General features: G+C 32.2%; 2 protein-coding genes across 10 annotated transcripts in view; both read left to right on the plus strand.

The window, feature by feature from the left end:
• Window positions 1–352: 352 nt before the first annotated feature.
• Window positions 353–4,213, plus strand: LOC105834779 (ADP-ribosylation factor 1). 2 transcript variants are annotated; one of them, XM_012677491.2, is made up of 5 exons: window positions 353–467; window positions 1,756–1,926; window positions 2,127–2,236; window positions 2,607–2,732; window positions 2,800–4,213. In XM_012677491.2, the coding sequence occupies exons 2-5, from the start codon at window positions 1,779–1,781 to the stop codon at window positions 2,962–2,964; spliced, it is 549 nt and encodes a 182-aa protein (XP_012532945.1). In that variant the 5' UTR covers window positions 353–467; window positions 1,756–1,778; the 3' UTR covers window positions 2,965–4,213. The 2 variants fall into 2 exon arrangements, with proteins under 2 accessions (XP_012532945.1, XP_012532952.1); XM_012677498.3 differs by lacking the exon at window positions 353–467 and adding an exon at window positions 475–611 and having other exon boundaries at window positions 2,800–2,964.
• Window positions 4,214–15,300: 11,087 nt separating this feature from the next.
• Window positions 15,301–25,085, plus strand: part of LOC105835035 (high affinity cationic amino acid transporter 1) — a 207,955-nt gene continuing 198,170 nt past the window's right edge. For 6 of the 8 annotated variants that reach the window (XM_036284966.1, XM_036284959.1, XM_036284963.1 and 3 more), the window contains exon 1: window positions 18,814–19,270. In XM_036284966.1, the coding sequence (XP_036140859.1) occupies window positions 19,236–19,270 (35 nt within the window). In that variant the 5' untranslated portion in view covers window positions 18,814–19,235. Of the gene's footprint in view, window positions 16,244–18,813; window positions 19,271–25,085 lie in introns of those variants that run through there. The other 2 variants (XM_036284964.1, XM_036284970.1) reach the window with 2 other exon arrangements.

Consider the following 25,085-nt stretch of genomic DNA (forward strand, 5'->3'; position numbering starts at 1 on the left):
TGATATTTATTAAAGAATAATAAAAAACGCAGTTGCCATGTTAAACAATAATACAAATTAATGTCAATTTTTTTATTTTTTACTGATTGAAGTTCACTGTTTCACTTTTCACAAGTTCACGCTAGGGAAAAGATTCATGATTGTCCCCCAGGCCTAATTATTTAAAAAAACGTTCACTTTCGATCAAGTGAGAGCGAATCACCCCTCATCCCTCCCTCTGCTATGAATACCGGCCCTAAAAACTCTGCATTTAAAAACGCTATCTTGTGGGATAATTATGTACTGCTCCATAATTTTGGTGATCACGTGACTCTCGACAAGCCAATAGTAACGGCTCAGTTATCCTATACGTGGCATGGCAAGGTAAGACTCCTTTTCACGTTCGCCATTTTGACATACGGTACTTTTCGAGAGTGTTGGTTTTATGTTTTCTCGTTTCTCGTGAAAATAATCTTTTTTACTGAAACGTAAGTAACGCAAGTGACGTATATGTGCAACGTGGCGTCAGCAGAGAACTCGATAGTAAGAGCGAGCCTCTGGCTGATGGATCTTTGAGAGGAATCTTTGATGATTCGTGCTGAGGAGTAGGTCGAAGGTGACAGGCAACCGGTGTACGCAGTGGCTTCGCACAAACCGCACGTTATCCTCCACCTCGTCCGCGCCTATCACGCTTCACTGGCCTTTTAAATAGTATTACCCTTTAAAACCGCATAGATCGTCGGCAAAGCAATTTGTAGCGATTGCCGAGGATATGCTGCTCCGATACTGATTGCAACTGTATTGAGAATTAACATTGATAGTGGGCAGCGTGTGCGTCTCGTGCATTTCTTGCATCGCGCGAATATCTTTTTTCCACTTTCATTATCTTACTTCAAGGTATCGAACCTATGATCCCCATCGTGAGATTCATTCGTTTGATCGATCCGTCTCGCGTCCGTTTTTTAACGCGATTAGGTTAGTTTGGATTAGTTTGCGAGGTTTTTCAACTTTGCATCGTCAAGATTGTACATGTATTGTGTATGTATATTATACCGCGACAGGATACAAAAGATCAAAGCTTCGAAAAACTTCTCGAATCCTTCAAATATCTCTCTATCTCCTGCCTCTCTTCTCTCTCTCTCTCTCTCTCTCTCTCTCTCTCTCTCTCTCTCTCTCTCTCTCTTCTCTTTACTGATCAGCAAGTTGTCTTTCTATCATGATGTCTTCCATTTAAAGTTGCTTTTTCCTCGATTTATATAGGACACATATTTGTGTATTTCATAATCACAATTGTTAAATGGCATTTATACATATATACTTTATATCTCGCACTTCGTGCATTCAGTAATCAAAGAATTGCGTTTGTTTATATATATACAATTTCTTCTTTTATAAGATATTTGAATCTATGATTTAAATTGTATCTTTGTGAATATTAATGTTTTGTATTATATCACATTGTATCGTATAGTGGAATATATGTGACAATATATGATACAAAGATTATACTTGCCACTGTATTTTGTATTAAATAGTCTTAACCTTAATATAGTAACATATCGTAATCCAAAGTTTAAATAATCAAATATATACACAAGCAATAATCTGTTATCGTTATATAGATTAATGTTAAAGTATTAGATTTTGTCTTTTAAACTGATTAAATATATTTTATAATAATATTATAAACAATTTTCTAATGTATTACAATGATGATTATGTATATGCTTATATGTATATGTATATGTATATATGTGTATATATGGATATGTTCAGGTTCTGACATACAAGTACCAACCATGGGGAATATGTTTGCAACATTATTCAAAGGTCTCTTTGGTAAAAAGGAAATGAGGATTTTGATGGTGGGTCTTGATGCAGCGGGTAAAACCACAATTCTGTACAAATTAAAATTAGGGGAAATTGTTACTACAATTCCCACTATAGGTAAGTATATGTCTGTTTCTTTTTAAAACACATTAAATATTTTGTATTTTATTCATATAAACAATTTTAATTGTATTAATTTATTTAATTATAAGAAACAGTTGATTTTAGAATATTGCATATGTATCAAACACTGTACTAAATAAATAAACACATCAAAGATAGTAATACTAATATATATATATATTTTTTTTTTCTAGGTTTCAATGTAGAAACAGTCGAGTATAAAAATATAAGTTTTACTGTATGGGATGTGGGTGGCCAAGACAAAATAAGACCTCTGTGGCGGCATTATTTTCAAAATACACAAGTATGTATTCTGTTATTAACATTAACTATATGTGTGTGCACATGCATATCCTCCCTCCAGTCATCATTGCCATCACTACTACCTCAACACAAACAAAACAGAGGCAAAATTATATCAAAATTGGATATCTCTCCCTCATATTTCTCTTTTTTAAGTGTTTTATTGCATTGAATTACACCTGGATATTTATAATATTTAAATTAATAAAAAAATTATACTTAGTACCAAGATTGTCAGACCAAATAGGTGATTTTAACTTTATCTATATGTTTAAAACATCGGTTGGAGAATTAACTTACTATTATTGTGTAATATTTTCATTTTATATTGATTTTACTTCATCATTGTTACATCTTTCCATATTTTATAGGGATTGATATTCGTGGTTGATAGTAATGATAGGGAACGTATCGGTGAAGCGCGTGAAGAGTTGATGAGAATGCTGGCAGAAGATGAACTTAGAGATGCGGTACTTCTCATATTTGCGAACAAGCAAGTAAGTAGAACCTTTCGTCATTTGTGATTGAAAAAAGGGACGATATTGAGAATAAGTAACATTGCAGGATCTGCCAAACGCAATGAACGCAGCGGAGATCACCGACAAGTTGGGATTACATTCTCTGCGTAATCGCAATTGGTATATCCAGGCGACGTGTGCCACGAGCGGAGACGGACTTTACGAAGGCCTCGATTGGCTTTCCAATCAGCTGAAAAATGCCAACCGCTAATCGGAAAAATTACTCTGTCAACATTCAGTTGCTATTAACATCATACAAAAATAGCTGCACACCTCCTTCCCCCCTCTGCTACGAACGGGTAACACAAGAAACAAACGATACAAACGTCGCAAGGTCTCTGATCTTGGAGTGGAAAATGTAGAAGGGGAGTTATTTCTGGGAGTTGTCTTTGTGTCGGTAGGTTTTTTCGAAGGGGGAGAGGAGCGAAGAAGCGGCCGCAGGCACACGATCGAACGGCCACATCGGACTATTGCCTTGCGCAACTTATTATAATTATAATTATAATTATTATTATTATTATTATTATTATTATATTAGCATTATATAGTTACACTTTTTACACAGAGATGCCACAAGAATGTGGAAAACTTGGAAGTAATTATATTAAAGTATCTAACTCTGAAACATACGATACACATTGATTAATGAGTAATTTAAATGATACCTCTTCGATGAGAAAATTTAAGAAAAGAACACATGAAAAAAGGAAAAGGTTAAGTACCCATAGTGTTGCCAGTTTTGAATGCGTTAAACATAATGCGATTATCATAATGTAGCTGCATATTGTACATTACATTATATAAATATTATAAAAATGTGATCACTAGACGAAAGAATGTTGCTCTGTCCACTACATTTTCAAAAATTGTTCTTCAGGTCAGCGCGTTTACACAAAAATGTAAACGGTGCAATGACTCATTTCCTAGTTATTAAAGTTTCTATTTTTTTTTAAGTTCTCGGCGCGATAGAAAACTTGGGAAACGAAAACTATGAATAATTATCTCGCTAGCTGGTTACAGCAGGTGTATATCTTCATCTCACCTGCCCGCCTTTAAATTTGCAGATATCTAAATGTATGTCTTGCTATAAAGGAGAAGCGATTTATTTATTACACTTTGATAAAGTACAGTAGAATATATCCTTGCCATTCCGAAATTATGCAGTAAACATGGAACATGGAAAATTTTCGGAGATCCAAAAGAGAAATTTATAAGAGTCAGGCCTTGTAGTTGTTAAATTCATCAACTTTTGCTATTGTGGCGTTATACGCCATCAATTTTGACACTAGTTCGCGATCGTTCTTCAATGTCAACGTTTTTCCTGTCTTTGAAATATATTGTTTTTATGATATACTCCTTCCTTTAATTTTTCATTGAATCGTCTTTTCGTTATACAAAAATTCGTATAATTATGTATGAATGTTTAAACAATTTGTGAAATATATTGTAATTGTGCTTTATATATGTAGTCTATATATTATTCGTCATCGGGTACACAATCTTTATTTACATATCTGGAATGATTGGAAAGAAATTAATAGGAAAACAATTTTCATCCTTTTTCACATGTTTATCATGTAATGTGAAGAAGCAAGTTTTAGTATATGATGAAAATAACGCCAATAGATATTTTTACTATTTTCACACATTGATTATTCTCGCATTATTAAAAAGTGCATACATGTGCCACACAGATGATACGCGCGCGCGCGCGCGCGCGTGTGTGTGTGTGTGTGCGCGCGCGCGCGTGGGTAGATGTGTGTTACAGATTCAATCATTTTAATTTAAGAAATGTGTGAATATATTCACTTGATCTATTTTTAAAATTTATTTTTTCTTATTCAACACACATATTGCAATTTAATCAAGCAAAGATAATAATCTTGGCATGCATTTGATTGTTATACAATTGAATATTTTAAAGCAGTATTTTTTAAATATAATTGTATAATTTTCGTAGATTTGAAAATTAAAAATTTCAATGGATAAAACAGAAAACTTGTTTGTCCCATATACTTGTTATATATAATTTGCCAAGACGTTACTACAAGAGAATATAAGAGATTTCAAAACATTTACAATATCATTACAATGTTTTAACTTATAGTTTACTTTATACAGTTTGCGTTCAGTAATTATCTCTTTTGCTATTATATTCAACAAGAAATACAAATCAACACATCAGTAATTTTGTCTTTATTTCTCACTGAATATATCAAACGAAGACAGAAATGTTATTTTCTATTTATGTCACTTGCTGGAAAGTTCTTATGCGATTTAAAAGTAGAGATCAATCACTTGAGCCAGCTCAAAATAATTGTGAAGAAAAAAATATCGAATGTAGACATGAATGTAGAGGTAAGGGGTTGTTCGGAAACACGTTTTAGAATTATTGACATTTTATCCCAGACAGCACACGGATATCTTAACGACATCCATAAGACGTCCTTAATGGATATTGAGGCCATCCGTTTTACATCCTTCGGACATTCTTTGAACGTACATGGGATATTGGTTTATGAAATTGGTGGACATGCTATATCCTTAAAATATGTCCTATGGACTTCCTACCCTAAGAGCACAGTTGACAGAAAGTCGACTAAATGTCGACTTCTAGAAGTTGACAAAAAGTCAACTAAATGTCGACTTCTTGAAGTTGAGAAAAAGTCACGACTAGGGCTGCGTTCGGAAAGCGCATATATCCTGTGTATTATCAGTGCTATTGCTCAATTTGCGTCATTTATTAGACGTAAAAGATTTCGTGCTTGGGCCGACAAGAAAAAGAGGATCGGCGTAGTTACTAATGCATCGGAAAACGAAACGTCTACCAAATTATTTATTGAGTTATCATAAATCGCAGATAACCCAAATAGCACTGGATGTTTCAAGGACGTCCATTTTAAGTCCAATTCAGGTCCGCATGTCCATGGACATAAAATGGACATTTCATTGGATGTCCATTATTGGAATTTAAACGGATGTTCTATTCAGAACGTCCTATGCTGGATATTTGATTTATGTCCACATTTGTATCTTACTTTTATATAATTTATCTTTATTATTTTTATTATATAATCTAAAAGAAATATTGTAAATTATATATATATGTATTATTTACAATATTTGTAATTAACATTAATTTATAAATAATAATAAATTATATTATTTTTAATTTTCAAAAGATTTATTTTAATTGTTCTACTTTTAGATATAATATGAAATAATATGAAATAATACGTATTATTTTTTTATTTATTATTAACATTTTAATTATTGGTATTTTTTTAAATGTTTGTTATAATATATTATTGTTTCTTTTTCGTTTTTTATCGTTTTGTTTTTTTATTTTTGTTTCTTTTTCTTTTTCGTTTTTTCGTTTTTTTTTGTTTCTTTTTCCGACCAAAAGACCCAGTGAACACAGTAATATAGTAGCAGTGTAACAGCAATGTAACCGAATATAACAGGTTACGTCACTCTGAAATTACACGTAACTTACATGTAAATTACAATTTCCAACTCAGCAATATAACATGTTATAATTACATGTTATCTAACCGTCACACAACAGTTACAAAGAAAAATAAAATAAAATAAAAATTTCATTTTTTTTAAATTATTTTTATCAACAGACCATACTAAATTTAGGATAAATTTTTATTAATTAATTAAATTTAAATTATGTTATTTTTTATTTTATTCTTACTTGCCGCTGCTAGGTTTGAACCCGGGACCTTAGGATGACGAACCTTGTACTCTGCCTGCTACGCCAATTTGACTCATCGATATGGGTACTTGTTATTGTCTACATATACCTATATGTTATAAACTCACGCAAACTATATTATTTTTTATAAAAGCAATTCAATTTTGCAAAACATATTAAAAATAAATAGCATTCATTTATATACTTATTAATTTCATTGTTAAATTTATCTTTTTCCATAACCTTAATAATTTGATAAAAATTGCGATCTATTTGGCATTAATCTTTGAAGCGTTCAAATGATTAATTAGATGATTAACTATATAGATTATAATTCTAAGAAAAATTGAATAGTATACATTTATTATTCTGTTTTTGTTCAGCACATGATGAATTTAGATTTTGTGCATTTTTTGTGCGCAGTAATTGTAGACAAACCGTTATTTTTGAAAACATTATCTTTATAATAATTTTTTTTATTATCAAATAGATCTGTCATTCAGGATGTTATAATGTTGTCTGATTTCTGAGTCAACTACGACGCATCGTTTCGTAATAACATTGATACGAACGTGTTATGTTACGATTATACAATTTTTGTTGAATAACTGTAACGCCAAAACGATGTATAACAGCTATATCACTTGCGTATAACAAATATTACGTAACAGGTTATTTCCATGTTATATCCCAAGGAGAACAGAAAAGTCAAAATAATGTAAATTTGACATTATATTGACCTAATTCCGTTATTTTTTGGTCATAATAAAAATCTCGAGATTTTAGATGACTTAAAAATGACTTTATGTTGACTCTTTATTTTATGGTATATATCTTTTTAATTTCTAAAAAAACATGATATTTTTCAGATGCATATTATTATAAAAATGTATAAAATTTGCGTTTTAAATTTGTTTTAATTAATTTTTTTAGTTTTATTTAAAATTGCAAGCAATAATTTGTTTACTTTTCTTATATAAATTATGATGATTTTTTTATTATAACCATGTTAACAATTTATATTTTTATTTTAACAATATTGATAATCTTTTGCAATTATTTTTACATTATTTTAAAAATATTAATAATTAATTTTATATATAATAAAATCAAAATTAAGTGTTATATTTTTATAAAATATAAAATAATTAAATATATGTCAAAAGTTTTACTTGATTCTTTTGCCTGTAATAAAATAATTTGCTGCAATTAAAAATAAAGGATGTAATTGAGACTACAATATTCAGCAGAAAAACTACTTATTTTGAAGCCGTGAATATTTAGCGCCAAACGCACACAGTACGGCGCCTCGCCGTGCTTTCAGTTGCCAATCGCTGTTTCGACGCTTTTCCATGCTTCTGCTGTCTTTTAAAGGTGCCTTTCACGCTGACGCTTGACGCTCATTTTCAGCGTCAAAAGACATCACGTGACTAAAAATAACGATACCCATTCGTCATTTGTAGTCACGTGATGTCTTTTGACGCTGAAAATGAGCGTCAAGCGTCAGCGTGAAAAGGCACCTTAAAAGAGATCGAAACGATGAGCGTGCACGAATTTGTTCACAACATTAATTACTAAAATAAGAATATTTGAATGCAGAAGAAAATGGGTGTTTACGATAATGGCTATCCGAGTAATTTTCTCTAGGACCGAAATATATAATAAGCACAACCATCTACTATCATCGTGACAACTCAATGCTGTCCGGTATAGCCAAATCATCACGAGCAAGTTGCGAGTTGCGAGTTCCGTGAGTTTGTAGCAGGTAACCTAAAAAGTACGACATAAATAATTTGATTATTACAATTAAAAATAATCTGTTTTTAATGTATGGTAAGATTATTAACTTTATTAAAATAGTAATTATATAACACAATCATGTATTTTTAAAGTATTGTCTAAAGTAATATTAAAAAGATTATTTTATTTACAAATATTTTATTTATTAATTTGTCTATCAAGTTTCTATATTATAACGTATATCTAACGCATATCTAACGTATATCTGTTTACAGTATATCTTAATTTACTATGCATTTGTATTACAAATTAAAAAAATTTATTGTAAACATTATTAGTTTCACATTAGTGAAATATTCATGCATAATATTTATACATAAAAATATATGATTTTTTAAAATAATGATAACACCATGCAACTTATCATTAACAGTTGTTACAAGAAAGAAAAATATTTATACTTAAATTTTTATTTTACTTGTAATCTAAAAAATATTAATAATGATTTATTTAGTAATTTTACATAATTTATCTCATTTGTTTCAAAGTGTTAACACCATCCGTTTAATAAAAGATGACTTTTCTAATATATATGTTAGTTAATAATAAATAATAACATTTATTGAGAATCAATGTTTAATTAAAATATTATATTAGGTTTTGAAATAATACCGTTATGATAGAAACTTGATAGACAAAATAAATATTTGTAAATAAAATAATCTCTGACATTACTTTAGACAATACTTTAAAAATACATGATTGTGTTACATATAATTACTATTTTAAAGTTAATAATCTTATCATACATTAAAAACAGATTATTTTTAATTGTAATAATCAAATTATTTATGTCGTACTTTTTAGGTTACCTGCTACAAACTCACGGAACTCGCAACTCGCAACTTGCTCGTGATGATTTGGCTATACCGGACAGCATTGAGTTGTCACGAATCATGATGATAGTAGATGGTTGTGCTTATCATATATTTCGGTCCTAGAGAAAATTACTCGGATAGCCATTATCGTAAACACCCATTGTGTACAGAGACTACAACCTTCAATTGGTCACACTTATTTCGTCTTATGCCATATCCACTTTAATGAGATCAGTGGAATAGGTGCATTTAGGATGCGTTCCACTTAAAGCTCGCAACGACCGTGGAATCATTTCATCCTTGTTGGTTATTAAACAAGGATAAGCAACGCTCATGAGCGTTGCGGGCGTTAAGTGGAACGCACCCTTAGTGCAAATGACAACAAAATGCCTGCGTTCGAAAATAGCTTTAGCTGGTGTTGGGAAAAAAGGTTAAGTTGGTAGTATTGAGAATTCCCAACGCTGTGTTCGTTTTCTCCCAACTGGAAGTAGTTGGAGATCGATCGAATAGGTGCATTTAGTGCAAATGACAACAAAATATCTTAACAAGCGATAACGTACGCATGTGTTTTATATAACTTATACCTACGATTGTTGAAATTTAGCAAATTCAAGGTAATCCTTTTCCTTTGTTTAATAACACTTAAATGTAAAATAGAGTAAATGTAAAATAACATTATTAATAAATAAAGAGCAAGAAATAAGAGGAACATTAAAATTCTCTTAATATCTTTTATTGTTATGTGTGGTTGTGACATCAAATTTAACAAAAATTACTTGAAATAAAATATTTTCTTAATGCAAATTCATAAATTATTACTTTTCGTAAATTAACTAATCGATATAAAAAATTACTGAATATATAAATAATTATTTAATATAATTCCAGGTAGCAAGCCTACGTCATTTTGACGTCCCAAAATGGTCATATCTGGTTATATGTCATCAAAATGACCATTTTTTTACATGACCTAAAATTGACGTCATAATGTGACGTCATTTTGTAGTCATATTTCAGTCATGATCTGACGATTATTTTCCCAGATAGCACGCATCCAAAATCGGTCATTAAGACGTATTTTAGACACGGTCTAAAGCAGTGTCTACAATGAGATTTAAGGCGTAAGGCATAAGCATATTATATAAGCATATTATATTTAACTTTAAGAGAACTTTTTTAAGAAAACATTTAGATATCTTGGAAATGATGTCAAAATGGTAACATTTATCAGAGACGTCTACTAAGAGCGGTCTTTGAGATATCTCATTGAAGAATTTCATTTAAGTTTCTTGAAAATGTTATCCTTTATTATTAAGGTTATGGAAAAAGATAAATTTAACAATGAAATTAATAAGTAAATAAATTAATGCTATTTATTTTTAATATGTTTTGCAAAATTTAATTGCTTTTATAAAAAATAATATAATTGCGTCAGTTTATAACATATAGGTATATGTAGACAATAACAAGTACCCATATTGATGAGTCAAATTGGCGTAGCAGCTAGAGTACAAGGTTCGTAATCCTAAGGTCCCGGGTTCAAATCTACTAGCGGCAAGTAAGAATAAAATAAAATAATATAATTTAAATTTAATTAATTAATAAAAATTTGTCCTAAATTTAGTATGTGCTGTTGATAAAAATAATTTAAAAAAAAAGTAATTTTTATTTTATTTTATTTTTCTTTAGTTGCAGTTTAAAGATATCCGATTTAAGAAATCTTTTAGATATCAGTTTCATGATATCTTTCTGTTCTCAAAAAACGACGCATTGGTTAACATTCTGACATTATGTTTTCTTTTAAAAGTCTCTTTATGTTATTATTTTCAGAAACAGGATATCTTTTAGAGATCTTTTTGACAACATATTGTTCACGTCATTCCATGACGTCAAAATACGGTACATTTCATGACGTCAGGAATTTGTGACATTCATTTTAACGTCATAAGGGCGTCATTTCGTGACGTCAAGAATAGTCAGTAAATGACCATTTTGAGACGTCAAAATGACGTGAGCTTGCTACCTGGGATGTATTTATAGGCTCTTTCTTTTTGTATTGTTGAACAAGAAACGAAAGTCAATAAAAAGAATATACAAATTTAATCAACATTAATTATTATTATTATGGAAAAGTTATTATTGAAGAATATTTTACTCGAAAACATGTTTGATTCTTCTAGTATAGTTTATCGTCTAATAACAGTGATGACGACGATGAAGAATTACAAAATATCTTGTTCAGCAACAACACGAGATGAAAGGAGAAACGTACCAAAAATAAAAAATTATTTGGAACACAATGGCTGCGTTCAGCAGAAAAAGCAGCTTGCAACTGTTGTAAAATTCTTCAACACGACTGGTTTATACGTTTAGATCTAACAGGACCTAAGAGCAAGAACCAATCGTGTTGAAGAATTTTACAACAGTTGCAAAGCTGCTTTTTCTACTGAACGCAACCATTGTAGCAATTAAGTTATAATATGCAGAATTATCGAACTATTATTCGCATACGGTTGTACCTTCTATTTTTGCTACTTATAGGGCACAGATGGCAACCATACATTATAATAAAAAATATTAATAAAATTTAATATTCCTTTCATTCTTTGCTTTTTATTTATTAATATAAATGTTAAACTTTATTTTGTATTTAAGTATTATTAAACAAAGAAAAAACGTTACCTTGAATTTACTAATGAATTTTGGTTATATAAAACATATGCATACGTTATCGCGCCTGACATAGTATTTCATTGCTATTTGCACCAAATGCACTCATTTGCTCGGTCTCCCCAACTACTCCCAGCTCCACCTCTGTGAAGTTAGCCAGCCAACTTCAGCTTTATCAATTTTCACCAATTGGTATTGTTTGGTGGTTGTTTGGTGGTCTTTGGTAGTCCAGTCCCATCGTTTGGTGGTTAGCCGTTCTCCTGTAATATCAAAAATAAAATTTTAAAATATCTCAAACGATACCAATTAGTGAAAATTAATAAAGCCGAAGTTGGGTGGCTAACTTCACAGAGGTCCCAGCTCCCAGCTGGGAAAAAACGAACGCAGCGTTGGAAATTCTCAATACTACCAACTTAACTTTTTTTCCCAGCACCAGCGAAAGCTATTTTCGAACGCACCCACGGTGTACACGTAAACAGAACGGTCAATCGGAACGGTCAAAAGGAAGAGACAAAGCTAACGGCACACAATAAGATTCTCTGCTGCTATCGTAACTTATGATTTCTGAAAATTTTTAGGATTCTTATCTGAGTAAAACATGCCGATAATCAACAAAAACCTAACCACTACTACGGCCATATTGCTTTTTTAGTTTACTTGTGCATGCAGATGGTGTTGGCGAAGCGAGTACAAATGAGTGAGTCCCAGCACAGTAATAAACGGACACAGCAAGCTGAGTGAAACGGACACAGTAACAAACGGACACAGTAATAAACAGACACAGTGCGAAACGGACACAGTAACAAACGGACACAAACCAAATGCGCACAGAGCGAAATGGACACAGTGCGAAACGGACACAGACCAAATGCGCACACTGCACATGCGCACGGACCAAATGCACACGGACCAAATGCACACACGGAAAGTCGCAAACCCATGTGATGCAGTGAATGCTTTGCACGCACACACACACACACGCACACACGCACACACACACACACACACACACACACACACACACACACACATATACGAGGTGCAAGGGGGGCCTTCGGCCCCCCTCCCGCACCCACCCCGTCCAAGTCGCTAACCTATGTGGACTTTACTCTGCTTGCAGTGTACATGGATTGCATTTGGTCCATGCGCACGAGCAGTGTGCGCATGTGCAGTGTGCGCATTTGGTCCGTGCGCATTTGGTCTGTGTCCGTTTCGCACTGTGTCCGTTTCGTTCTGTGCGCATTTGGTCTGTGTCCGTTTGTTACTGTGTCCATTTATTACTGTGTCCGTTTCACTCAGCCTGCTGTGTCCGTTTATTACTGTGCGCATCTGGGACGCTCCCGTACAAATAAGGATAGCATATGGATATGGACATACAAAGTAGTCCATAGCCGCATTCGCACCCTCAATCATTTGGATGAAAATCACTTAGATACTAATCTAACGTTGAAAAAAAGATTGTGGTTGGCTAACACCAACCAATACAAAATGATTTTGTGATTTTGCGCAATGTAACTGATTTTATTAAGTTATTTCAAATTATACGCAACTATACGTAACGACCCAGTAAACACATTTTATAGCGGCAATATAACATGGAAGTTACAAGTAATTTAACATTGTTATTCTTGTGATATGTAGGTGCTATATGACATGGAAATAACCTGTTACGTAATATTTGTTATGCGCAAGTGATATAGCTGTTATACATCGTTTTGGCGTTACAGTTATTCAACAAAAATTGTATAATCGTAACATAACACGTTCGTATCAATGTTATTACGGAACGATGCGTCGTAGTTGACTCAGAAATCAGACAACATTATAACATCCTGAATGATAGATCTATTTGATAATAAAAAAAATTATTATAAAGATAATGTTTTCAAAAATAACGGTTTGTCTACAATTACTGCGCACAAAAATGCACAAAATCAAAATTCATCACCCAGAGAACATTATGACGTCTTAAAGACGTCTAAAAGACGTCTTATATTTCTATAAGACGTCTTATAAAACTATCAGAAAGACGTCTTTTAGACGACTTTAAGACGTCTTATGACCCGATTTAAGACGTTTTTAAGACGTCTAAAAGACGTCTAATTTTTTTTATTTATGACGTTTTTGAGACGTCTTATATAAAAATTATTTTAGACATCCCTGGCGAAAAAATTTCTACAAAATTCTAAAAAACTACAAAAATTTACAAAAGTATTCCAATTCTGGCATTTTTTTGTAGTTTTTACAGAAAAATGCTAAATTTGAAACACACTTTTGTAAATTTTTGTAGTTTTTTAGAATTTTGTAGAAAATTTTTCCACCAAGGATTCCAAAAGCTAGGTTTATTATTTTTTATTTTTTATTATTTTAAACAAAATACTTTATATTTATATTTCATTATTTTTATTTTATTATTAAGATAAGTTTTTTTATAAATAAAAAATTTTATATTATATATTTCAATTTTATTTCATGTTTTCGTGATTGGAAATTACAGAATTTTACAAAGATACTGGATTCAGTCACATATTTTACAGCAACTTAAGCGCAACACTATTATCGTCCGGTTTATTAATTGTCAAAAACTGTTGTCAGAAATGTTGTCAGAAAGGTTAATTATTTCCAATAACAGCCTACACACGCGATACGTACGAGAGTTAAAAAGTTGTGTTGTATTAACGTATCCACACTCGGCTGCGTTACACAGCAAACCGGGACAAAACGTCCCAACACACACGCGATACGTGCAAGAGTTCAAAAATTGATACGGGATAAGCACGTCGATCGACTTGATCGCATCACACGGCAGATTTGGTTATGTGCGTCATTCGACGTCTTAAAAACGTCTTTCTCAGACGTCGTAAAGACGTCTAAATGGCGTCTCAAAGAATATGTCTTAAAAAGACGTATTTTAGACGTCTTAAGAGAGACGTCTAAAATAAGACGATTTTAAGACGTCATAAAGACGTCTTTTAATAAAGTCTCAAAGACGTCTCTTTTAAGACGTCTTAAAGATGTCTTTTAGACATGCGTGTTGTCTGGGCATGTGCTGAAAAAAACAAAAACAGAATAATAAATATATACTATTCAATTTTTTTTAGAATTACGATCTATATAGTTAATCATCTAATTAATCATTTGAACGCTTCAAAGATTAGTGCTAAATAGATCGCAATTTCCATCAATTTATTAAGGTTATGGAAAAAGATAAATTTAACAATGAAATTAATAAGTAAATAAATTAATGCTATTTATTTTTAATATGTTTTGCAAAATTTAATTGCTTTTATAAAAAATAATATAGTTGCGTCAGTTTATAACATATAAGTATATGTAGACAATAACAAGTACCCATATCGATGAGTCAAATTGGCGTAGAATGCCCTTACGGAAAAAACACTCTAATTTTGAGAGTTTACACTCAAAATTGAGTGTTAATACTCGATTTTGGGAGTTTACTCCCAAATTTAGGTGTATACGCTCAAATCTTGAGTATTAACACTAAAGATTGAGTGTTTATACTCGAACATTGAGTGTGTTCACCCAATGATTGAGTGTTCATACTAAAGTTTGTAACCGTGAATCTTGTATGCCTATTGGCTACGGATAGCCGCGGGATTCAGAGTCCGGGCGGCGGGCTCGAATAAGTGAGAAGACGGTGTGTGCGGTGTAATGCTATGTTTATTCAATAGTTCCTTATGCTACTATGTACAATGTCTTACGCTATTATTTACATGGATGTATTCTCGTCGTGCGAGGTATTCGTGTGTGTGGTGCTGGCGACAGTGTCGCGGCGGACGCTGGTGTGTCTGCGTGCGGCGCGGTGCCCTGATTGGCTGTGCGGTGTGCGTGCCGATCGGCCGGCGTGTAGTCGGTGATGGCGGCGGATCGCGGCGCTATGATTGGTCGCGGCGGTGCGACGTGCGGCGCGGCGATGTGGCCCTAAGGCCCGGCGCTAGCGGCGCGGCGGTGTACGGTGGCCAGCCTGGCTGGCGGCGCAGCGGTGTGTAAAGCGGTGCGGTTGGCGGCGCGGTTCGTTACCCGGTCTCAGCTGATCGGCGCATCAGCTGTTCGATCGCGCTGCCGTTGTCACCCCGCGTGGTGACAGTCGCGGCACCGGTTTCTCCTCAGTACGGAGTCCCCAGGACGGAGCGACGCGCGACCGCTCAGTGCGCGGCCGAGAGCTCGGATACGGAGCGTGGCGGTGTACGGCCCCTCAATACGCGGCCAGGAAGGCACTCACTGCGTGCCCGGGTAGGATCGCTAGGTTGGGTGACGGCGCTCAATATGCGCTCGAGGATGCCTGGCTCAATTCGCCAGGAGGAACGGTCTGCTCAATTCGCAGGCCGGGGAAGCTCTGACTCCGGTCTCGGGTGGAGGGCTTATATACCCTCCACTCGGTGGTGAGGGAAGACGAGAAGAGCGGAGGGAACCTGCGCGAGGTGGGGGTAACGGCCTTACCTCCGCTCTAGCGGCAGCGGAGGAACGACTCGTTACAAGTTTGGATTTAAATACTGAATATTTTAAAGTATACTCTCAACATTTGGATATAACACAATAAATGAGTGTATACTTCCAACATAAAATGTGAACACTGAAACGTTGGGAATGTACACTCAACATCTATCGGTTGAAGGTATACACTTTCCAGAAAACACAGAGATGAACAGAAATTCCTAAAGAAGTCATTTTAATGAATACTTGGAGAAGTAGAAAAATGAATACATAAAGAATTCTTGAGGAATTAGCCACAATGAGTTCACATTGAAGTATTCCTTAAGAGTTCATTGTAATGAATACCTCGCGATTTATAATTTGGAATATTTAGAGTATTCATATAGAAGTCATTTTAAAGAATACTTGGCGAAGTAGAAAAATGAATACATAATTCTTGAGGAATTACCCAGACAGCACATGGACGTTTATTGAACGTCCACTGGACGTCCGAGCTTGGACACCGGGACATCCATTGATTAACCAAATAAGATTCGACGGACGTCCAGTGGACGTCTTATGGACGCTCGTTGTTCACAACTTCAGACGTCCATTGGACATCCAAAAAAGGACTTGAAATGGACCTGAAAAGACATCAAATGGACATATTTTTTAGTGCTCTAGTATTCGTAATTATTGCTAAAATAAATGTTTAAAAAATATAAAGGAGAAGATTATGAGCAATAATAAATTTGAAATACAGAATCAAATTATATATTTATTATACGAAACAAAATACAACATAATAATAAATCAATATTATAAATGATTGTAATTACGAGATTTATGTATATATTATAATGTATATATATACATATTTATTTATTTATTAATAATACAGATCGATATTATAAATATATTTAAAGTTATATATAAATTATAGGCACCGATAAAATTTGAAAATATTACATATATAAATATATACATATATTTTGATGATACATACAAATTATTTAATAATTTCTATATATTTATAGAAATGATAAAAATTAAGGACGGACACGAGCGACGCCAGCAAACACAGAATATTGCAGCAACATTGCGGCAATTTTGTAATATTGCTGTAATATTGCTACAATGTTATAACATTGCTGCAATGTTGCTGCTATGTTCTATGTTTACTGGGACTCATTGTATAAGGGTCCGGAAAATATCGTGTGTATTGAGATAGTAATTAAGACTGTTTTAATAATTAAAAATCGACAATACAGGCCCAAGATCGAATATTCTATAGACGTCCAAATATTGGCCATTGATGAATGTCTGAAATCGGACATACGATGGACGTCCATTTCATGTCCATGGACGTGTGGACTCAAAATGGACACAAAATGAACGTCCATAGGATGTCCTGTGCTGTCTGGGTAACCACAATGAGTTCACATTGAAGTATTCCTTAAGAGTTCATTGCAATGAATACCTCGTGATTTATTATTTGGAATACTTTGAGTATTCATCAGAAATTACTCGAATGTATGGATAATCTCAATTACATTTTTATAATTATATATCGCTTAATAAATGCTAATTTATACTTTTATACACGAAATGCGTTATATATAATTAACAAAACAATATACTAACAAATATGTATGCATAAACAAGAAGTGTTTATGGATCATCACGGGGCGTTAGGATACGTACGGTCTTCGAAGTCAAGCAACGTTGGCGATGGTTAACACTTGGATGGGTGACCGTTTTTTTAGGTACAGAAATTAAACATGCTTTAACAGGTACGACTATGGCTTGGCTGAAACATGGTATAATCTTCTTTTTCTTACAAAATTAATCAGAATTTTTTATTTTTTAAATTTTTCTGAAAAACGTTCCAATATTATAAAAATCGGAACATTTATCAGAAATCTTGAAAATAAATTTTTTAATTTCGTTTGAGATATCTACTTGGAGAAGTCCTAATGAATACCTTAAGAAGTTCTGAGGAATTCCAACAAGTAATTCTATATGAATACTTTAAGAAGTTCTGAGGAATTCTAACAAATAATTCCATATGAATACTTTAAGAAGTCCTGAGGAATTTGAATCATGGTGCATGTAATTTCCTATGTTATTCTTAAAGTATTCTTCTATGAATTCCTCAGGAATTATTGTTCAGAAAGGAAGACTACTTTATAAATTCTTTAAGAAGACACTGTGTTATCTGGGTTAATATTGAGTGTGCACTCTCAAACATTGGATTAGAAAATGTTAAATAAAAACAAAAGCAAAAAAAGCAGGTTCAACCGAGATTAAAATTAATCTGCATTGGTAGAAATGGACATAAAACGAATATCTAAAATAAACATTTAACTAGAGTGCTCAGCTGGCTTTAAATATTAATTTGAGTATTACTTTCAACTTGGACGTTTGCCATCTAATTGAATATTAATTTCAGTGTTATTCTTAAATTTAGGATTAACATTGAAATTAACACTCAATTAGATCGCGAACATTCAAGTTGAGAGTAATAACACTCTAAATAAAAGTAAATTAAAGAGCGAACACTCAAGTTGAGTGTTTACTCCTTGTCCCAAATTATACTCAACTTGAGTATTTTTTTAAGTGTTATTTTTAGTGTTTTTTCCGTAAGGGATATGGATACATTTTATATATATTAGCTTATATATTTTTTTAACATAAAAATTTTTTACCGGTATTTCAGAATATCGTATATGTAATTGACACACACACACACACACACACACACACACACACACCGAAAATGCAAGGTCTGATATGTGATTGGAAGTTTAGTACTTACAACAAGTATAGCACGGCGACTCCTAACGCAAATGTTCTACTTTAATACTATAGTGGGGGAATATTGAAACTTATTATTGTGTTACATAGACAGGTGGACACGAGTGAAATTACAGTACGTTATTATTTGCGATCGTCCGTCGAAGCGACCGGTTCTCCTCGAGTACGATTAATGCAGCGATTTAATTAATATTATTTGCTCTATATCGATCAAATTTAGTGTCGTGTGTATATATATTAATGTTTCAATTTGTTCTATATATCTTCAAACTAAGGTAAGCTGATTTAGACTGTTTCAAAATTCACTGTCTACTAAAAATCTATAATTCAAGTTACGTATATTATTTTTAATACTGAGGGTAAATTTTGTAATACGGCCTTAGTTAATTACATCATGACAAATATAATCATCTTCATGTCAGAGCAAATTTGCTTTATTAATTGCTCGATATTGCATGTGAAAATGCATTGTGTCGTGAAAATCCTTGTAATTGGGAATATTAAAAAAAGGAATAATAAACATTGGTTACGTATTATCCTATGAATGTGCGCGCGCACGCACGCGCGCGCGCACACACACACACACACACACACACACACACACACACACACACACACACACACACACACACACACGCACACACACAGAGCAGTTAATGAAAGATAATTGTCTATCCATTAAAGAACAAGATGTCGATAAAACTGTAAGATCAAATATGTCTATTTGCACAACATATAGGTTTTTTAACAGGATGTAAATTAAAGTTATATAAAGTAAAACATACATATATATACTTTATTCTGTAAATGTTCTAAATCTGGGAATAAAGTTTCTCTATTTAAAAAAGTTCGAATTATTGAAATAATTGCAGAAAATATGTCACGTAATAGATAAAGTATTGGTTTGTTTGTGTTGTTTGAAATTTTTAAAAATTTTTGGACCTAAAATGAAATAAAAGTTATAGGGGATGTTTGGATACTTTATACTGGGTAGTATTAAATTGGTTAGCAATGAATAGTTATCTTAAGTATTCATTGCTAGCCAATTTATTAAAAGTACTGCTGTTAGTACTTTAATACTCAAAATAAGTAATAATTACTGGTCAATTTAATATTGCTCTGTAATATTTAATATTACAGTTTTATAAGGTTAGCTGATTTTTCATAACGTACTATATATAGTTTTCATAACATTTTATAGCAGCATTAAAACTGTAAGTATGAGAGCAATAACAAACATTATTGTTACTTTTGCCTGGTGCATTATTTCTAGTTTAATGTAATTATTGGTATTTACTGTCGTTATTATTGACGATGTTAAACAATTTTATTTAATTCATAAGAAAACCGCATAAACATCGGATGAATGACTTTCAGAAAAAATGTTTTAATTTTATGATTGTGTAAATCTATATGATTATCATGATGGTATATAATGATTACTTTTGTTTAAAAAAGCTTATAATCGCAATATAAATGAAAATCTGAACAGAATTAAAGTCTTCACTAATTTTTCGCGCGCGCGCACGAATAGAATATATTAAAAACAAATAGTAAGTAATGAAATAAATATCGTTTAAGAAAAACTAAAAAAGATTTCTCAAATTCTTCTGGCAGAAGTAAATAGATGTACATATATATATGTTTCAAAAAGACGGTAAAGGTTTTAATAACTACAATATAAAGCAGTTATATTAGAATAGGACACTTCTGGGTGCAATCTATAGTTCCGATTGATCATCTAGAAGATCCGATTGATCATCTAGAAGTAGATTGAGTAGAGTAACACGAGTACGATTCTTGATGTGAAGTCTGTAAGAGACGGTTTGTAAATATTTGGTCTCTTGACTTGAACTCCTTTGATTTCAAGGCGAATACATTTGATGTATGAGTAACAAGAGTAAAAGGAAAAACCTTGTACCTCAGTGTGTGATTTTATATGATCATTAGCCGTAAGTTCTCGGATTTTAATTAAAAATGTAGGTATTATCTAGTAATCGCAGGTGTACTGACTCTTAAAATTTATATCATTCGAAATTGGAAACATTTGATTCTTTTACGGTATGAAGAAACGGTAAGAATGCGGTGGACTGGAAACAGATTTTTTTTACTATTATATCAATACTTATACGGCTCTAATACCTGCTTGTCTAGCTGTTAATACATGCTACGTGTTTTACAACGTAGAAATTAAGAGCATTTATTCTCAATAAACATTTACCATCTTTTACCAGTCATTTTCACAATCTGAAACCTGATAATGACTAGATCATATAACGACTAAGATTACATTTTGCAACATTCGTGCTGCAGATTATTAAAAGATAAGATCCTTTTCACGTGACGCGGAAATTAAGGACGTCCGCGTCGTGTCGCATCGTATAATATTAGTTCAAGTCGTTATATGTGTACATCGATATACACGTGTACATCAGTCGAATAATGTTCATTGTTTATGCATATATAATTTTTATGCATATCGCTAGTATATAGTAGTTCCAAACTAACCGCGGCGCATAATTGGAGTACCTTACAATTAGTTCAATCGTCGCTACGTTACGCAGCACGCAGTTATAGCACACGTATGTCTCTTACGTACATGTAATGTTAATAATTGAATCTCATGTTAATATGTAGCATACAGAGTTTTACAATTGAGTAAAGATTGAGAATGAAAGGAAGGTACGGGAAAATAAGTGAACGGAGATCGAGAAAGTGACACCAAGGTCGAGTCGCACAATCACTGCACCGCACAATATCGTACAGCAATGTTCGATTGATGATGGACAGAATTCGTGCAGTTTTGCTATTTTATACATATAAGAATTAACATCTTTAAATTAAATTATTATCTCAATAAATGTATTACTTGCATTGCTCCTGCTTTAAACTTTTATAACTAAATTGACGTACGGACTATTTCAAAAACTGATCGAAAATGTCATATGTATTTATAGTAAGACATGAATTAAGACTCTCGATCGAATAAACTCTCGAAACAAGTTTCGAGTCGTCTTGACGGAAATATTAACAACGAGAAACATACAGGAACATACATTTTTTCCGCCAACTCGCTATTATCTATAGCTATTATCTTGATTCTTATTCTTGTAGTCGCGATTTAGAACAGTTACACAATTGCCGTGAGCATGTTTTTGCAATATTTTACAATTCCTGTTAGGAATTAAGGATATATCGGGTATACAATCTCAACAAAAAGTAACATATATTGAGAACAGAAGAATATGTAAATATACAGGGTGTTAATAAACCTTCGCATAATATTTATACCATCGTGTTGCCCACGAAAATCGAAGACGAAAAGCTCTCCACATTTTTTCGATTCCATGCGTACAGTTCTTATAATTATTGTCGGAAAATAGTGAAATATTGCCAATGTACGCACGGCTATAACGGAAACACGAGCGTGGTACGAAACAAGACGATCGTCGTCGCTCGCCGCGAGGCGAGGAAAGCGCAAACAAAATTCATTGCTATTCGTAACGTTGTTCGTAGCGATAAGCGATGGGGACTAAGGATGGTCAACGATAGCTCGTAACTAAAACTTTTTCACATAAATTTTTAAACTGTACTACATAAATTGCGAAGCTAAAAAAATTAAAAGTTGATTAAAAACATTAAGAGAATCATTTTATAGTATTTTTATTGATATACTTGAATTTTAAATCATGAAAGAGAATAATTCGTTGGAAATCCACTACAGTTTATGTTCTTTCGTAATTTTGCAAGCTTATCAGAACTGTATGTAAAATTAATATATTTTGTTATTATCCTTATACTAGCAGGTCACTTTACAGCTTTCGGAAGATGCGCCATAGTATTTTCAATGAACTACAGTTTTAAATTAATAAAACCGAATAATTCATTAAAAGTCTGCCGCTTCCGATTTTTTCTCGCAATTTTCCAACTTTATTGATTAAATATGTAAGGTTAATATTTTTGGCCACATATTTTATACTTGTAGACCATTTAACAACAAAGAATATGTCATATTAATTTCATTAATATACTTGAATTTTAAAGAAATAAAAGCGAATAAGTCATGAACAATTAATTGTTTCCTATTCGTTTTGGAAATTTTGCACGTTGGAATAAAGTCTACAAATTGTGAAGTTTGCTGTTCGTGAAAATGTGTGTCTACTTACATTTTATAAATAAATAAAATATATTAATTTTACATACAGTTCTGATAAGCTTGCAAAATTACGAAAGAGCATAAGCTGTAGTGGATTTCCAACAAATTATTCTCTTTCATTGATTTAAAATTCAAGTATATCAATGAAAATACTAATGAAATGATTCTCTTAATGTTTTTAATCAACTTTTAATTTTTTAGCTTCCCAATTTATGTAGTACAGTTTAAAAATTTATGTGAAACATTTTAGTTATGAGCTATCGTCGACCATCCTTAGTTCCCATCGCTTATTACTACGAATAACATTGCAATGAATAGCAATGAATTTTATTTGCGCTGTCCTCGCCTCGCGGCGAGCGACGACGATCATCTTGTTTCCCACCGCGCTCGTGTTTCCGTTATAGCCGTGCGTATATTGGCAATATTTCACTATTTTCCGACAATAATTATAAGAACTGTACGCATGGAATCGAAAACATTTAAAGAGCTTTTCGTCTTGGATTTTCGTGGGCAACACGATGGTATAAATATTATGCGAAGGTTTATTAACACCCTGTATATGTGGCACTTTTAATATATATTGAATAATGATTAAGATCATTTGGCTATTGGCTTTAGCATAAAATTAGATAAATGAAATGTTTTTGATAATATATTCTTTATGCACATTCCTAGTTTTGCTATTAAAAAATGTCGGATATGATTGTACATTAAATCCAAGAAATTAAAAAATAAACAAAATTCAAAAATTATGAAAGAATAATGATTATGATATAAAAAGTAAGAAAAATCGATTAAAGATATAGCCTATACATAAATTTTACATCTCAGTAAGATACATAATTTAAAAAGTTGATTACTTGAAAATTACATGAAATGTATTACACAAAGGTTACGTTCCGAAACTTATTGCCAGTATTGAAAATCTACATCTATAAGTATATATGTAACGTAAACTGTAGATTTTCAGTACTGGTACAGTAACAGTAGATTTCAATGTATAACGGAAAACTGTCTTCTTATATCATATAAGCAACAAGACTTTTTTTCAATTAACCACTTCTGCTTAAGAGGATGCTAGACTGCTTGTCAAACTTGATCGGGATCGATCAATGTAGAGTCATTCGTGCATATTATTAATGAGATTTCGTATATATTTCTTTTAAAGATTTGGAAATTTTTTTCTAGAATTAAAGTTCACATATTAATATCAATCTGTGAATTGGATTTTATATCGAGAATAAAAAACATTTTTTCTTATTACTCTACTTATCGACTTCTTCCGAATCTGCACTCACACATACATATGAAATTTTCAGATAAATTATTCTTTTATATCAATAGCTTCTAGCTCATTTCTGAAAGCACATTATTATTCTTTCCTGTAATCACAACGGTTCATAACAGATATTTTATACGTATAGAGTCTTAAAAACTTAATGCTGCAGATTAACATCACGAGACGACTGCACAAAAATATAATTTTCTAATTTTTTTCGTTTTTTCCCTCTTAAAGAAATGCTGGACTGCCTCTCAAACTCTTTATTGAGGTTGATAATATAGAATCCTTCGTGCACATTATTAGTGAGATTTCGTATGTATTTCTTTTATAGATTTGGAAATTCTTTTCCAGAATTAAAGTTCATATTAATATTAATTATATAAAGTGGATTTTACACCGAGAATCCCAGATAACAAAAAATATTTATAAAATGTTTATAAGAAGGAAAAATATTTATAAAATGTTTATAAGAAGGAAAAATATTTATAATAAATATTTTATACATATTTTTACATCCGAGTTTGTCAGGTATAAAAAAAATTATGATACATCCCTGGTGGAAAAATTTCTCATATTTTTTCAGAAATTTTTTCAGAATTTTTTATCTTCTATATTTCTGAAAAATTCTGAAAAATTTTGAAAAATTTTAAAA

Source organism: Monomorium pharaonis, chromosome 3 (genome assembly GCF_013373865.1).
Source record: "Monomorium pharaonis isolate MP-MQ-018 chromosome 3, ASM1337386v2, whole genome shotgun sequence".
Classification (NCBI taxonomy): domain Eukaryota; kingdom Metazoa; phylum Arthropoda; class Insecta; order Hymenoptera; family Formicidae; genus Monomorium; species Monomorium pharaonis.